Source organism: Ananas comosus, linkage group 4 (genome assembly GCF_001540865.1).
Source record: "Ananas comosus cultivar F153 linkage group 4, ASM154086v1, whole genome shotgun sequence".
NCBI lineage: Eukaryota > Viridiplantae > Streptophyta > Magnoliopsida > Poales > Bromeliaceae > Ananas > Ananas comosus.
In genome coordinates this window covers 3,514,374-3,532,641 of record NC_033624.1, presented here as the reverse complement: position 1 = coordinate 3,532,641, position 18,268 = coordinate 3,514,374, and the positions used below count along the sequence as shown (strand labels likewise).

The window sequence follows — 18,268 nt, the reverse complement described above, 5'->3', positions numbered from 1 at the left end:
TAGATGGGCTCATCAGCACAAAGCCAGCTGGTGCCGAATGGGTAGTTATAAACCCATACGGACCGGTTTAGAACAAATTCTTTTTGCAGTAGCACTGGCAAGAATTTCTCATAACTAATACAGTGACATACGATTTATGCAATCCTACAATAATATTTAAAAGCCTCCTCACAATGTAAACTGAAAATCTCCAAATTCGGAATCACTACTGTAATTACTACAATTGTTTACCTACGCCATGTAGCACAAGAATTTCAGCTATAACAAGTTACTGTTAAAGCAAAATTTGACGCACAATCTGCACGTCCCACTGCACGGAGTTAAAACGTTCAAACTCCTTTTGGCAATACAACGAATAAAGGTGCAGACATAATTTTACCTTTTTTCATATAAATTTTTCAGAATCAGCACATTGACGACCACCAGCTTTGCCCGTGTTGCGCCTTACTGCTGTCGGCGTATTCTCTTTAAATCTCTTAGATGGGGACGCCCGTATAATAGTTCATACACAAATCTCTTACTCCCCCACTGCCACCAAATTGGTCCGATCAAATGTCGCCTCTTCTTCGGCTGGTGCCCTAAGTTTACCAGATAAAATGATTCATCCAAATAAAACAAGGCAAAAGGAACTTCATATCCAGTTACCGAGATGGTCTCAAGTAAACATGTCAAAAGAATCGAGTAAACATGTCAAAAGAATCAAACAGAACCAACTAATTCTTTTCGAACAAACTCAAGTGATTAAAGAAGGGTTCAAGTGTGTCTGTATAGCCCCTAAACTACCAAGAAATACAATTCACTTTCTCAACCCTGATTTACCGAAGTTTTGTTATGTCAACCCTTTGTGTGCTTTCCATTCAAAATTCCGAAAATCTAAGGATCGACCATAACATGTAATAAAAGACCTTTCTATCCCTACCTAACTGAAGCAAATAATGCAAATAAAACCTACTTGCACCCACGTTTAAATATATATAAAGAAACTATCAACATATAAGATTAGCACTCACTATTGTTCCATGAAAGTGGGCCCCATTGCGCCTGCAGCGCTGTATAGTGCGATTCTAAAACCGGCCAATACTTCAGCTGAATTTTCAATACTTCCATAACAGTCCGCAGCCCTGCTTTTGATGGCATGACGTTGCTCAAATCATAGCTTGGTTTCTCTCCAACTAGTACCTATAAGATATTAGAACCAGAAAGTAACAAGGTACAGTAATAAGGTGAATATCAAAACCACGTACTTTACAACTCTGCAGAGAGTATCATTTGTAGGAAACATAAGTCAGGCACTGAGGTTCAACTCATAATAGAAGAAAGTAATGAATTTCGAACAGATACTAGTGGCAAAAAATAAAAATAGAAAATAGTGAAATGCCATGAAAATTGATGAAGTCGTGGACCAAATAGTTTCCAAGATTTCTACTCAATATATCATAGAGACAACACTAAGATAAATTTACAAATCTCCTGTGAAAATTTTTACTCATATATATTTTGCAAGAACTGAGTCTTCATGCATGCCTCCAAAACTTAATTTCTACCATATTTACCCTTGTACTTAATACAAAACAAACTTTGGCACATTAGGTATCCCTATTTGAATCAAATTTCAGTTAGTTTAGAAGCTTGCTTTAGCGTGCTAAACCTTGCAAGTATAAAGAGTTTTAAGAAGTGATCAGCGACAAACATTATCACTATTCACAAATGAAATCGATACATACCTAAAGCCATAACTTATTAGTAGTTAAGCACACGCTTTGAAAATGAAAATGACAATAGTTGATGCACATTATTACATCCAACATATATATTTGCTTCCTAAGAATCCCAAATAAAAAATTCATGTGAAGAATAAACTTTGAAGAGGCGTCTAACCAAGCTAATTACTTTTAAGTGCCAAATATAAATACCAAAACTTTACTGATTGTTGATGATTAGAAGAATAAATATAGTTGCAACTATAGCATCGGAATCTTCCCATCAGGGCTTGCACCACAAGATTAAAAACAAAAGAAAGGAATCTAAATTAAAAAGGTAAGGGTATAACAGAATGTATAACCACAAAAATTATCTACAGCACCCAAACCAGTAAATGTGACATCAAATAATAGCGAGAAATCAATAGGTACTAACTAATTGAAAGAGAGAAGAATGTTGCACAACTTTAACTACAAAAATACCTAAAGGATCAATTAAAAATAAGCATATTCAAGAAGGTAGCTACCTTAACCACTGCTGTAGCTGAAGATGATATTGAATGAAGATTGTATCTGTGAACCAAAAAAGTAATCAAGTCATGCGTTGCAAATAAATGAGGAAACAATTGCTCTAAAACTAACTAGAAAAAAGAAAACAAAGACAGGACTCAAATACCCACCCTCCCTCAAGAATAACCAACAATTTACCCTCTGAAATATTAGCCAACATGTCCGCCATCTGTGCATAACCAGCTGGTGTAACCTGATAATATATGCTTTGAAGCTATTAGAAGAATTTATAAACAAGAGAACCAATCCATTGTACAATGAATAAGAACAAGACCAGCAAGGTAACAATGGAAATATTACTAACAGCTTAATGGCAAGTCGGCAATAACCTCAAATACGTTCATGAATATTAATTAAGATAAATATTGTAGAAATAACTAAGGTGATCACCTGAAAGCTTGTATGGTTCCAAATATCACAGATTGGTATCAACTTCAAAACACTCATGAATTATGAGTTTCAAGGGTCAGGCTTAAATTAACATAGGAAATTTTGGATGGAAACATCCAAAAGGACCCTACTGCTTTAGCTTTATTCATATGGGAAACTAAACTTTAAGCTGTTGGTCAGCATATACAAGCAGTTCCAGCCAAACCTTCTCAAAACCCTGTTGCGGCAGTTTTGAGATTTTGCTTGTACATACAAGTATATCCATTATAAGTATCAAAACTTTTTGCATTAGCAATATAATGTAACATAAATGAAACTTATGGAATAGAGCTAGGTTCCTCTTTGAAAAATGTATACGGACGATCAGCTAAATTTAAGATTTCAATTGCTTAATATTTGCTGAAACTTAGAAAGGGAACAAAGCCTGTTTCCTCTGTGAAAAGGTGTGCAGACAATCAGCTAAGGTTAACATTTCAATTTCTTTTACTTGGTACTCTCTTTTTCTATAACAGATCATATTTCTAAGTTGGTACTTGGAATTAGCACCAAATTTTAGTAATTATGGATAGATTTACACAGAACAAAAATCCACATTGTACTATCATTTTGGCGAGGGTCGATGCATTAAATCCTTACATCACAACAGCCAAGGGGATCACCCCGCGCTGCATCAAATCCTGCAGATATAATGATGATATCAGGAGCAAACTCTGAAGCTGCAAAAGAATGACAGAACATCATCAGATAGTCATGCACTCATGCTATTGCACATTAAATAAAACTGCTAACTCTATTAAAAAAAAATAATAAGGAAATTTCACATAAACAACAAAATGTTTGAGATGGTTACAGATCTTACTGGTTTTGATGTGTGAAAAGAGCTAAAGCCATAAATAACATAAATTTATTCAAATGCATGCACATATTTATGATACCATGTATCATGATTCATGAAGGTATGTACGTATGTAACCTACAATCTCCCTCTAGATAAGACCCGTTGGATTTTTTAAAAATAGAGAAAAGACTGATTCAATGTAATAAAAAACCCGCCTCTCAGGAGGTAAAAGAAAGTTATAAACAAGTTATAAATAACCAGCTTATAACTTGAAAGTCATGTATTGCAGCTCACTATTCCGAAACCCTTCTACCTTCATATACTCATATAAAGTTATAATACATTGAAAATACCAGATATGAGTTGACCCAAGCAATCTTTTAGAAATTCAATAAACTAACAATCCTCAATATCCAAGTAAAAACGCAAACCTATAGGAAGAACAACATGCTGGAAAGCAAAGAAGTAATCATTATCACCCACTCCACCACGGCTCCAAGGAATATTGACAGAATATCCTTCAGCACCATTAATACCAACCTAAAACCAAAGCAAACAACTAGCAGCTAATATGACAAGAATGAAAGATACTAAAAGCAGAACAAAAAAAAGAAAAATCTGTTGCAAAATAGAATAAGTGACAGAAAATAGAAACGTTTATATGGACAGATAACAAATATGAGAAATGTACAAGAAAAGTTTTAGAACATCAAATGTACTATTGGAAAACGGGAAGACCATTTATTGTGAATTTTGCATATAAATACTAAGCTGGCAAAAGAGCAGTTACGATAATATATTTAAATCGAAACTGCATCTCTCAATTTAAAGGATTCCTTTAGTATGCTGTTCAGCTCATTACCTTTCTGTCTGCCCTTTAAGACTCAAAAATGAGCATTTATGATTGTATGTGCAAAACAGACCGAGGCTATCAGTATATACTATGGTAGTTAGCAATTTGAATGCAGTCGTGACTAGATTATTGAGAAAAATGAACAGTGAATCGAATCATTGTTTGCGGACACAAACATGAAACAAAGAACAAACAATCATGGTCTTCTTTCAACTAATTGCAATTTGTAAAGAAAATCTCTAGGAGGACAAACTAAAAAATTTAGTTTGTTATACAATTACTAAAGATTAATAATCAGAAAGTAAGTCTGTTTACCAGCATCTGACAACAAAAAATCTATCTATAGAATATTAAGATCTTAGTTCGCACATGCGAAAGAACAAATATTACCTCATCAGCTGCTCCAGTACCAGGGTAGAATCTTCCACCCTCGTGTCGATGCAAAGATATATACAGAACCTGAAAATATATTATTCCTCAGTATGCAAAAAGAAAAATCTGATGAAAGTAAATGAGCTGAGTACTTTCAAATGACAATTGACTAGGTAAGAGTAGAAGCTTCATACTCATTTTAATCTTATGTTTCTGGATTGGTCATTCTTTCCACTTCAGGGCGCATATGCAAAAGGGATGGACTTCAGCTAATAAAATTATGATTCATATGACTTAACAAGAGAATTTGTTGATGCTAATTTTATAGGTGGAAGAGTTGGAATATAATTAAACAATTTTCAATGGAATTAGGAACTTGTCATCCATTAAGTTAAAGAAATATTTCTGTCACTTCCGTAAATGATTACAGCCAAAAAACAAACAATACATCAAGAATCAAATGGACCGGAAACTCTAACAATGAGAACTTATTAACCTCAAATTACCACTCACCGAGTTGTTCCCGTCAAATATTTCTTGTGTGCCATTGCCATGGTGTACATCCTGAAATGACAATTGAAGATAACTTCATAAACTGCTAAGAAAACAAATTGTTATCATGTCTAACTCTTACGGAAAAATATTCAAAGAAAATTTAGCAGGTCAGGAGAATGACATAGTATATATATATAGTATATATATAGATTATAGAGAAAAATAAATAGTCAAAACTAACAAGTTAATTACCCAATCAACAATTAAAACTTTCTTGGCTCCTGCTCTTCGCGCAGCCAATGCTGCCACTGCTGCATTATTGTGAAGGCAAAAACCCATGGCTTGTTTTACACCTGCATGATGCCCAGGCGGCCTTACCTAATTTGTGGAGCACATTATCAGTGGTTGTTATGAACTAGTAAACAAAACTCGGCAATTCAAGGCAATCACGAAAATGTGCTAGTATGATGATGTAAAATAAAAAGGATAAATTGCAGCAGGGGTCCTCAAGCTTTCAGTATATTGTCAGTTTTCTTACTAAACATTTAAATTGTTACTACAATTGAGCTCCTAATCTCTGCATTATGTAGACTGAAACTGATTAAAATAAAAGTAGGGACCAAACTAAATGGTGGCGGAAACAAACAGAAACCTACTAAAAGGTTGGAATACCTTCAGCACAAATTACCATAAACAATCCTTCACATATTAAACGAAATGAAAATGAAGAAATATACCAAAGCAAAACCATTCTTGGAGTGGCCACATATTATTAAGCAAGCAAGATCAGCACATAATCCCGCAGCAAGCCTTGCAGCACATGCTGAGTGTTCATTAGCATACGTGTCCAAAGTGAAGTAGCTGCATTTACGTCAAAGCAATAATCACAGCATTTAAATAGAAAGCACATGACCTAAATAGAATACCTCAATTTTGTATTATCACCCAGCTAAAAATTTCTGCTTATGCTCAAGCATGCTTAGATGAAGAAGACTTTATAAAAGTTGTTTAGATAGGGACTTTGAAGTGTATCTATACCATAGAAAAGAATTACTCCGATAAGAAAAAGAAATATAAATGAACTATAGTCCCTATGCGAGAGAGAGAGAGAGAGAGAGAGAGAAGAACAACAGTAGTTATCACTTCTCATCAATTCTGACTTCCATAGGCCATCCTCTACAATTCCCAGTTGAATCGAAACAAATAAGGAATTTCTATATGGTCCATTTTTAGCTACTAGTAAGATCCTGGTTGTTAACAAGTAAAAAAGGCTGATTTGTGGAGCACAGGCAACTTAATATCAATAATTTGCACTGTGGCAAACCAATGAATAATGTAATGGGTAATCAAAAGCACATGAAATAATAGAGGTGCACAAAAACCACTAATCACCTAGAGAGCATATTCTTTGTTTCTTCAACTGCTTCAATATGATCCAAAGTGTGCACCTGCAGGTTTAATAAACTGATAATAAAAATAAAGCTCTTTTCACTGTAGGACCAGCATAACCTAATAGCTAAGATCGTGAAAATGGATTAATGGATGACCCTAAAAAGATGCAGAATTCCAGCCAATAAATAACTTACGAAAGATGGAAGGGTTAAGTACATATTCTCGTCCCTGAAGTTTGACCCAGACTTCATTTTCATCCTTAAAAATTCCATTGTAACAAATATGTTTTTGAAGTTTGATGCATTTTCAATTTAGTCTTCCGAGTTTCATTTGTAACACCTTAGTCCATGATGTTGGACCTTGTTATCAATTTCATCCCTAAAATTTCGATTTAAACAAAGTATAGTGCTGACATGGCACTTCTATTGAGTTGACATGTTAGGACAAAGGCTGAAAAACCCTAGTATGCAGAATTGAGAACAGATAGAAGAAAATAAAACACAAGCAATTTATATGGGTCAGCCACTAGCCTACGTCAACAAAGAAAGTCAGAAAGAAAATTTTACTATAAACGAAAGTGAAGTATAAAAGATGCCTGCCTCTCAGAAACCCTAGCCCCAAAGACACCCAAGATCTCTCATTACGAATATTCACGAAAACGAGGTATATATACATAAGCGACCAAAGCTTGATCAAGATTGGAAAAAAAAAATGTGTCCTAAATTATACAACAAAAAATCCCACTCGGTTTCACTCTGAAAAATTTTGGGCCGCAACATAAAGCAGGCCAGACCCAAGATTCCAAGACACATTTAACATGGTTGCAAGACAAAAGGAGTTTAAGGACTTAATTTTATACAGAACAAACTATAGGGGCTAAACTGTTACAACTGTAATTATGAGGATGAAAATGAAATAAATGTGAGACTTTAGGAATTCAAGTTGTAACAACCCAGAAATAAAATAGTTACCTAATTTTGGTCAAGTAGCACCTTTTTTTAAAAACAAACACGTGCCAATATGCAATAAGTAAACAATGAGTGCTGATACCAAGGAAAAGGATAAGATTACCATCATAAGCTCTTCTTGACTTATTTCCCTAGCAGCTATTAAGGAGCACTTTCCAGGAAATATACCTAGATTCATCAAAACATTCTACTTCAGCACATCAAGAATGTAGGATACAGCTATAAGCACTTGAATTTTGAGAAAAATCAACCTAACCATCAATAAGGTGAAAATGTGAAGACCATATCCAAACTAGAACTCATTTTAAAATGGATGCCCGAACTTCAAATTCTGATTTTCATACCGAACCTTACAATATGTTTAATTAACTCTCTGCAAGCATTCAATAGGATTTGTCAATTTTTGTCTCGGAATATTCTATTACGACAATGTGTATTCTGTTGTTTTGTTGAAACATTCTGTAATTCTGTTGTTTTGTTGAGATATTCTGTAAATTTTTCAGAAGGAAGGTTTAATTATAAAGGAATTTGATGGTTCATAAAATTGAAATTAGATGGTCAGATAGTAAAAACAAATTTTAGTTATGCATTTCAAAAATGCACAATTGTTCAAGCAAGGTCTGTACAGATTTACTGAAAAAAGCAGTAATTAAAAAATATATATCTTAAAAATACCAAAAATTATCATATTAAGCACTGCAAGATAAATGTACCTGCAGCAACAAGGCTGGATGCAATCGCTCTAAGGCGATCGGGTCTCTCAGGGTGTGGATGAGGTTTCACCTCAACCTAGATATTAGGTGGGGCCAATCAATAAACAGTAATCATAAGTTAAATAGTGTAAGTTGCAACAAGAAAATTTTGTACTAGTACAGACACCGTAAAAGACTTACTTCTGAATGAAGTAACATTCTCTCATCAAAGCCAAAGGCTGTACATGATTTTGATGATGATGCTGCATAAAAGAGGGTAAACAAAAGAAAAAAAAAATACTCAGCAGAGAACCCTGTAAAATCTTTAAAAAACAGTTAATTAGAAATTTAGACTCTGAAATTTGACTTCTATTTTTTATCCTTATAGTTTAAACCACAACAATTTAGTCCGAAAGTTTCTTAGCCATGAAACAATTAGTACCTCCATAAGTACACTAACAGGAAATGTCACCACAGGAGCATTGTCATTAGGAGGTTTGGATTGTCCACAAGCACACATAGATGATTTTTAACAGTAACTAAGAATAAACAATCTACTTGAAAATTAAATAGAACTGTTACTGAACAAATCATCAAAAATCTATTTTACTTTCCAAAAAAGTAAACCTGCATCATCAAATGACAGTGGAAGTTAGAAACCTGTGTCCGGAAAGCTGCAAATAGTATCTGAGTCAACAGAAACCTGAACTTTCTCTCCAATATGTTTAAGGAAAGTATCATACCCTCTTACTTGGGATTCCCTATGCTCACCACATACCTTTACCAATAAACAATTTAGTAAATTAGTATGTGCCAATTCAAGGATCTATTAGCTATGAGAAATCACTGAAACATATAACTTTGATCTTATGCATCAACTAAGTTAAATGCAAGATGCAGTTGACAACGAAACAACCACAAAGAAATAGACATTTACATTATACCCTTTAAAACTATCGGCTTACATAGATATCCGTACAAGATAGGAACTTTCATATATGCTCAAAAACTACATTTCTTACATGCATATATCCTCGTAATTACAAAAGAGCCCCTCTAAAAAAGCTTTTCTAATAGAAACATTCCCATGGATTGGATGACACCAAAATCAACATAAGAATATTCTTCATAAGAAACCGCATGATTGAGAGGTACACACAACTACTCAGATTTTGCAGGTTATGTATGGAACTTGATATTTTTGCAGGGATATCCAAAAAATGAAAACAAAGTAGACATACATCACAATGAAAAATGTCATCAAAGTTTGGCATTGCGGGGATATCCAAAAAATGAAAACAAAATAGACATACATCGCAATGAAAAACGTCGTCAAAGTTTGGCATTGTACAGTTATAACAGAACCACTTCTTGATAAGAAGATGACTGACGGGTTCCCAGTCACTATCATCATCTTCTCCATCATCATAATTATCTTGCAAAAATAGATCTTGTAATGAATTGGCAGAATTGCCCTTATGAGTCCTCCTATAGTCCTGTGGTTGCATAGCACCACACGCCTTGCAACTCTCATTTTCACAATGTGAACAAGCATTTTCATCAGCATTCTCTACATGTCGTATCGTTGGTTCAGATAAAACATTAGAGTCGATGGGATTTATTTTGCCAGGCCCATCATTTTCATCTTCTACAAGCTTTTGTCCAGAACATCTTTCTCTAAAACAAAAGGTGCTTCCATCTGATGCAGATCTTTTACTGCACTGGCAAAAGCTAGAGCAGCTGTTCTGACAATCCACTTGCTCAATAGGATCATGTATTTTGTTCTCCTGACAGAAATCACTGCCCTTTTGCCTGCTGATATGAAGGGTCTCAGATGCCATTCCGTTTAATCATCAAGCACTCCTCTTCAAACCTGTTAATGGGATATGGAAATTAGGTAGCTCAAACCCTAGAAATTAAGAGATGGCGCAAAAAATGATAACGCCCCAGAGGTTAAAATGTGTAGCATGTAAAAACAGATAATGCCATAGAAATTAAATGTAGATAATAATAGCATAATAAAATATGTAATGCCCTATAAATTATATGTCAATAATGTAACTGACGAAAAATAGAGAAATGTATTTAAATTTAAGCCTCATCAAGGGTGAGAGAAAAACCACGACAAATATATCTTTATATAAAACATAAAGAAAGTAAATGGTTTCTGTTACCCCCAACAGACCAAACAGATGGCCATATACCATAATACAGACAAATGACTAGGTCAATAGGAAATAATAGCGTTTAAATTATCAGTCTTATCTATTAAAGCGGGGGAGGTGGGAAGAGAGGGCAAAGTTTGGTTTCATTTGTAGCTCTCAACAATTGAAGTTTTCCATCCATATGTAAATACAATGATAGCATTGTTGATCAGAGTCAAAAGCACCAAATCTAATCATCATCTCAAGAAAATTGAATACTTCCAAATCCCATTCATCTTGGTAATATCAAGATAGCAAAATGATGAAATTACACTACTTCCCTCCAGTAAATTCATCAAGCAAATTAACAATAGAAATTTGTTGATTAAGCAACTACACCAAGCAATGAGGGGATAAATTGAATACTTTCGGTTTGGATGGCAGAGGAAAAAGTAAATTCTGCATTAAACTTATAATAGGGCATCTAAATGGAGCCATGAACAATAATAACAGTGGAAGAGGGACTAATTGATGAATAGCACAATTCAAGGGATTTGCTAGCAATCTAATTCTCGTGTTCTTCTAGAATAACCAAGTTCAACCAGAACTAACCTAATGGCATGGTAATTTCAGTAACCCAAGATGACCGCAAACAAAGACAACTTTGCATTTGGTTTTACATTACATAAAGAAATTTAATAATAAACCATGATCTTGTTTTTTCTTTTCCAGCGCGTAGCAAGGATATAAATTTAGTTGCACGTAATTTTTCCCCTTTTACTGCAGGATAAAATAAATGGATAGTCCCTACATTATCCCGATTCTGCGACTTTAGCCCATGAACTTTTCATTTCAACATCGTAATCCCTGAAATTTCATATATCGCTATTCCATCCTTGATCAGCTGAAATTCAAAGTGTTTCACCTCAATCGATCATTTTACTCAATCTGTAAATTGACTAAATACATGAGCAAGTTTAAGTATTTGAGTAAACATTCAGAAAATGAAAATAAGCCATGATAATTAAAGAATCATGGAATCACGTTTATTTAGTTTAAATAAAAATGTATACCCCGAACCCTCACCTTCAAGAACGGGCCATTTTTTAAATAGACCCCTCAAGAATGTTTCTTTTTTTAATTTACCCCTCCTCAATTTTTTATTTCTTTTCGATTTTAAGTCACTTTCATAAGTTAATTCCAAAATTTTGTTAAATTTATACAGATTCCGTTAACTTTTAACAACCGAGAGCCAACAGAACCGTTAAAATTAACAACAATCTCAACCTAATCGAGAGAACAACTCAAATTCAAAAAAAAAAAAAAAAAAACAAATAAGAAAAAGGCACCAAACTGTGTCGATCAACAAGATTTCTCACTTGAAGGGTCTAAATCAAAACGGCTTATAATTGAGGGGGAAGCACCATACATTTTCACAAAAAAAAAAACCAAAAAAGCACCAAGAAAAATACCTACCGACCACAAATCTAAGAACAAACGCGAACAAATTACCTGCAAAATCGAAGCAGGGGAACATCGAACTCAATAAATAAAAAATAAAAAATAAACAGAAAAGAGGGTTTTAGATCCGAATACGTACGAGGGGGGAGATCGCGTGGGAGCGAAACCTTAAAAGGGGAATAGGGTTTTAGAGAGATCGGAGGGGATTTGGTACCTCCGCGACGATGGTTTAGGTTTTATCGCTCGCTCTCGATACGCTCCCCTTTTCGTTTTTTAATTTTCTTTTTTTCCTTTTTTTGAGTTTCCCTTTTTTTTTTCGTTTTTTTTTTTTTTAACTCCGCTTTATGATGTGCGCTAACGCGCCCACTGGTTTATCGATTGGTTTTACTCGGAGGGTTTAATTGGGCTGGGCCCTAGTGCCGGTCGGTTGACTCGGTCTCATGCGAACCCGAACCCCACCCCGAGCCCAAGCCGAGACGGATCAAATAATTGAAAACTACGACTAGTATATGACTATTTAAAAAAGAAAAATGTACATAGACCAAAAATTAAAGTGACCATCAATAATAATCATATTCATCGTGTCGTATTATGCTAGTAAAATATCGGCACGATACAGTCTTCGTGCTGATAATACAACTTAAAATCCTCTATTTTTAAAATTAATAAGTAATTTTTTTTAAAGAATTCAAAAAATCTAATAAATATATATAATAAATAATTAGCATATTTGGTTGCTAAAGAAAATAAATATTTCATGTCATTACGTGTCGGCACACATATATTTTTTATAACCGACACGTATCGGCACGGCCTAGGACGCACCGTGTTATACTGTGCCGATAAGTTTCCGACACGAATCTATGCCATGGCACTTAAATCTTTAACAGAGATGCTCATGAAGTACTTTTTTTTTATGAATTAAAATAGAAGAAATTCGTTTTTTTCTTATGAGTTAAAATAGAAGAAACAAATATTTATTTTTTTACAGTGTGGAATTTAAGACTTGACGTGACTCGAACTTAAATTCCCTTATTTTGATAACATATGAAACAATCATTGTACTAAAAATTTAAGCAATTAAAAAACAGTATTGGTATATTTTTATATTTAACATACAACTTTAAAAATTTATAACACCAGCGGCCAACCAGTAAAAAAATCTATTGAACTATTTGATAAATTTTAAAAAAGTATCAAAGTTAGGGGGTTTTTTGTATGTTATCTTGTAAAGCTTTAAAACATGATAAAACCTATCTTTCCTGACATAATGCTTGAGAAAAATAAATAATTAAAAATCTTCAATACATCTAGATGCTTCATTTTCATTCGTAAAAAAAAATAAAAATGCTACTATGTTTTTGCATTTTAAAGAGTTACAAGAAAATAATAGAAAATTAGCGTTTATTTCGAAAACCTGTGGAGTCATCTTCATCTTTAAAATACATACTTCATATGTTTCCTATGAAAACTCTAATTAAAAGGCACATAGCATACAACCCAAGCAATACAAATTTTCTGAAAGTATATAACTACTAAACGGACATAACGTAAGAAAAATATGCAGAATACGTACTTGGTTTTGAAGCAAAATAAGCGGCAAAAGCGACAGCAAAAGAAGCAGCGCCTACGTAGAGGCTAAAAGGGGGAAAAAAAGAGAAAAGAAAAGTTATAAATAAAGAAGTAAATGAATACATCGGCACGACACTTGAAGCAAACAGAAATAATGCTCTTAAGCAATCATCACAACAGTCATAATAATCCATAGTACTTAGTAATATATTATAAAATATCTGGCATTGCCCGTACATACCATAAAACTGACAAACTACAAAATGGCATTCAAAAAGTCAGAACAAAAGAGCGAAGGAAGCTCTAATCTTATTTCCTATAGTAATCAGAAGACGGTTCATGACCGTCCTAATCTTAGTTCCTATAATAATTAGAAGGGGGTTCAGGATCTTTTTCGGTTCCTGACGCGGACTCTGCTGCACAGGCTTCATTTGCAGGTAAATGATCTTCAGCGGTTGGTAATTTTTCAGCGGCAAATATGTATTGATCTGTATCCATTAGATCAATGTCGGATTGAGCAAGTAGATTGTGACACTTGCCAATACTCGCCCTAATTTCATTCCAATCACCGAGAATCCGGTCTCTTTCATCCAGTAAAGATTTGTGAAACCTTTTGAGTACAACATGTTCCTTCTTCAGCATTTCATATTCATTTCGAAAATCTTCATATTTTTGGGAAGCACTATCATATAAATTTTTAAAATAATTTTTTCCAGTATAATTAGCATCCCTAATGTCAAATTGAAGTTCATTTCGTAGCGTCTCGATAGCAGTCCGAGCGGCTTTATTTTCAGACAAACTCGAATCGGAAGACGGAGAATCCCAATACGTAATAACCTCCATAAAGCGGCTACACCTTGGAACTTCAACATCAACAAAAGCGCAAAATTGATCGCTCGAGCCTACGGTGATTCCATACCTCGGAGGAGGGAGGGAAAACTTCTCACAAATATTACGCAACAATCGCTGAAAGTTTATCTCAACAATAAGATGCGACGCCATCACTGCACTAAAATAGCTAATCAAATGAAGGTTGATGACATGTATTAATTAACATCCAATTGCAATATAATTACTTATTGTCATTCTTTTGGACGACATAATGGTAAGCAAGAATGATTGCCGAAAAGAAATTACTGTTTTAAAACAAAGAGTTTATGCATTGATTAGTATTGTAGCACATCTTTTAGCTGTCTGAATTAGAAAATTCTTGGTTCTATTGCCTACCAATTTGGTGAAATTGAAGTACCCTATTCTATGTTCCTATGTTAACATTATATATATACACACACACACAACGATATCAAAAGATCATTGATAGTAAATTGTTTTCTTTTTCTTTCTCTTTACAGCTTCATGCTCCCTTTTTTTTTTTAAGAAAAAAGTAATCAAGTATTTAGATGCTTTTTCCTTTTTCTCACCTCCGAACCGCTCGGCCTCCTGACTGTAATCAAGAAGCTTCTGCTCGATCCACTTCCTGGAGGTGAAATCGAAGCCCGCGGAGGGATCGCTCGAAGCCCGCGGAGGGATTGCTACCAAATCAGAGATGGAAAAATTCAGGAGAGAAATAGAGTTTTTTTGCTATTTTTTTTTTTTTTCAGAGGCATATTATATAGGCAGCAAGAAGGGACCACAGATAATAAATACGAACCATTTTCGTGACCGGAGGGGATGAATAAGCCGAAACGAAGCATCACTAACGGGGACGGCGCGACCAGAAGAAGGGCCGACCATGAACTCGGCCCAACATTCCGCCTAGAGAGGAAACGGGAGTCAGAGCGGCATCTAAGGGCGAACGAAACGAAGCGTCGCTAACGGGAACGGGCGCGACGGGAAGAAGGCCTGACCATGAACTCGCCCAACATTCCGTCCAAAGAGGGAACAGGAATCGGAGCGGCATCTAGAGGGGAGAGCACAGGAGCCGGAATTGAAAGACGAAGTTAATTAGAAGCAAGAAAAATTAAATGGGGAAGCAGAGTATGAAAAGAAATTTGGATGGGTGGGTCTTAAGATGACAGGTAGGGCCCAGAGAAGTTAAATTATCCACCGATTAATTAATTAATAAACTATCTTAAGATGACAGGTAGAGCCCACAAAAGTTAAATTAAGCTAATGTTGTCATGTGGACAAAGAGAACGGGCTTTCATAGGGGTTATAGATAATAATATTATCTGTTGTTGATCTTTCATTAGATTTTGGTGATAACAAATAATTACGATCATTGAACTAATCTTTTATCTTGAGTTTTCATGTTTTAGATCTATCTATATTCAAAAGGACTCAAGATGGGCAATCTTATAGCACCGAGCTTCACCACTTGAAGCTATGCTTGCTTCCTTTGTCAAATATACAAACTCACTCTCTCTATTCTTAATTTTATTAATATTATGCCCTATGATAAGAGTGAGAAATTTTGAGCTAAGTATAATCTATTCCTCTCATCACTTTATAGCTTATTTGATCGATCTCTATCTTGTGATAAGGTGCATAGGATTTTAAAATTCAAAAACTGCTCACAAATCTGTGTGCTGTCAAGTTACTGTTTTTGGACTTTGTTCTGGGCGTCCTAAAGTGGATCCGAATCTTATGTGTTTTTGAATCCTGCTGTTTGCTGTTCAGGTGGTCCATAAATTTCTTTACCTGATCTGAGGGCCCGAATGTCTATTTAGGGCGACCGGATTGTCTGACTTGATAGGTTGCGTGTTCCGGACAGTACGACGGACCAGCCCGAAAAGTTCTGACACGGCACGGCGCAGGCGGCACGCGTGCTGGAAATCTAGGCGCCCACATCTTTTGGAAGCCCAAAATGATTTCGCTCAGAGAAAGCGGCGCACGTGGTCTGTCTGTCAAAAAAGCCAGCGCGCATGTTCTGGGCGCCCACAAATTCTGAAGGCCCGAATGTACGAATTCAGAAAAGCGGCGCACGATGTCTGACAGGCAGCTGGAAGCGCAGTGCGCGTGCACAACTTCTGGGCGCCCGAAATCAGGTTTAAGGCGCCTAAAAGTGCAACGGTCTGGAGCTGGCCGAGGCTATAAATAGATGGCTTTAAGGCCTTTCTCAATCTCTCTTAGAAACATTTGAGCTTAAAAATTTCAGTGTTTCTAATACTCTTAATTCTCAATTCTCTCTTTAAACTTGAGTGCAATTTGTAGTGAGATTTAATCTTGTAAAAAGAGAGAAAAACAAAGTCTTGGAGCTTGAAAAGAAGAAGGTGTTGGTGTGAAGGCTTGGTGCTTGCCCGCAAAAGCATCATCTAGTGGAGATCCAACGTTCTGTTGTGTTGAGGAGTTGGCGGGGACGTAGGCAAAGTGCCGAATCTCGAAACAAATCAATTGTGTTTCTCTTTGAGTTTGCATTTCTCTAAACTCCTCCTTTATTATTTGTTTCGGATTTTTTTAATTGCTTGATTATTTAGCATTTTATTTTAGAAACCTAATTCACCCTCCCTTTTAGGTTGCTATTTTGATCATCATCTGTCACTTACGTTATCATTATGATTGTTTTATTAATGGCCAATTGAATTTATTTATAGTGTTTTGGAGATATAGTTGCCACAATTAAAAGTTAAGAGGTCACTTGGCATTGAAGTAAAGTTCAAGGGGGTTTTTTTTGCATATTTTTGTGGTACTTTTGAGGGAGTATAACTAGAATATTTATAAATTCGAACGGTGGGACTTGTAATGGTAGGATTTGTGAATTGACAATTAGTGCCGTTAAAATTAGCATAGGCTGTTTAAACTTTACAATTTCTAAATTTTATGATTTTTAGGTTTTTTTTATTTAGCATTCACTGTTCTCAAAATTAACTATTTTTAAAAACTTATATAATGCATACTTGAGATTACTTAATCAAATAAACAAATAATATTGAAAAATTACAAAAGTTGAGTTTTAAAGAGTTCAAACAACTTAGATCATATTCAACTATACCAATCTCCGATTTGGATATGTTATCTTAGGAATAAAGTGGAAGTAAATGCTTTCATTTATAAAAGTAATGGGACCATGGTGATTTAGTGGTCTTAATTAAATTCATATTCATATTCATATGTATAAGAACCATTAAAATGATTAATTTCGAGGCTATTTAAATACGCGACAAATGTCAAATAATTATGAAATTCAAAATTTACAAAATTAAAAACCTCTATCAAGTTTAAAGGAAAAACTTCAAAAACCCCCCCTGTGGTTTCGTAGTTTCTCACTTTGCCCCCCTTTGGTTTCAAATGTATCAAATTGCCCCTCTGTGGTTTCGTTTTTATCTTTTCGATAGCTTTTTCGTTAATATTTCATTAAATTATATACAAAAAAAAACTTCAGATACCCATCTAGATTTATCAAATATTCACTTTAGTACCCTTTAATTTTAACTTTATCACTGATTTAAGAAAAAAAATAATAAAATTGATAAGAAAAAGAGAAAAAAGAAACCATAGGGGAGCAAATTGATACATTTTAAACCACAGGGGGGCAAAGTGAAAAACTACGAAACCACAGGGGGGGTTTTGAAGTTTTCCCAAGTTTAAATGTATGGATGCGTCTCATAGACTCAAATAATAAAAAAGTAGACACAACCATTTATTTCTAGAAGCATTCCGCCTTTACTTATATGATATATTTTGTGAAACTAAAGCATTTTTCTTTTAAAAAGTCACAGTAACCAACTTTTTTTTAGCTAAAAATATATTTTTCGTCCGTTTGATTTATATAAAAAGTTGCCTTAAAACATCAAAATTTTTTAAAAAGGAAATAATATTTTTATGATTTTTTTCCCTTAAAACATAATATTTCATATTTTTATGAGAAACTAAAGACCATCT

General features: G+C 34.6%; 2 protein-coding genes across 8 annotated transcripts; both read right to left on the bottom strand.

Annotated features, from left to right (window-relative positions):
• On the bottom strand, positions 81-12,210 carry LOC109709401 (histone deacetylase 15). Of its 7 annotated transcripts, none has more exons than XM_020231618.1 (19): positions 12,015-12,208; positions 11,891-11,926; positions 11,226-11,362; positions 9,584-10,143; positions 8,931-9,048; positions 8,472-8,533; positions 8,292-8,367; positions 7,682-7,746; positions 6,611-6,666; positions 5,956-6,079; positions 5,471-5,596; positions 5,237-5,287; positions 4,742-4,810; positions 3,930-4,038; positions 3,297-3,376; positions 2,381-2,463; positions 2,228-2,273; positions 1,011-1,179; positions 81-578 (listed from the first exon to the last, which is right to left on the bottom strand). In XM_020231618.1, the coding sequence occupies exons 4-19, from the start codon at positions 10,109-10,111 to the stop codon at positions 445-447; spliced, it is 1,896 nt and encodes a 631-aa protein (XP_020087207.1). In that variant the 5' UTR covers positions 10,112-10,143; positions 11,226-11,362; positions 11,891-11,926; positions 12,015-12,208; the 3' UTR covers positions 81-444. The 7 variants fall into 7 exon arrangements, with proteins under 7 accessions (XP_020087207.1, XP_020087206.1, XP_020087212.1 ...); XM_020231617.1 differs by having other exon boundaries at positions 11,226-11,318; XM_020231623.1 differs by lacking the exon at positions 11,226-11,362 and having other exon boundaries at positions 81-570; positions 12,015-12,210.
• On the bottom strand, positions 13,631-15,386 carry LOC109709477. The gene is made up of 3 exons (XM_020231733.1): positions 15,099-15,386; positions 14,869-14,979; positions 13,631-14,451 (listed from the first exon to the last, which is right to left on the bottom strand). Exons 1-3 carry the CDS (start codon positions 15,139-15,141, stop codon positions 13,802-13,804), a joined length of 804 nt encoding a protein of 267 aa, XP_020087322.1. The 5' UTR covers positions 15,142-15,386; the 3' UTR covers positions 13,631-13,801.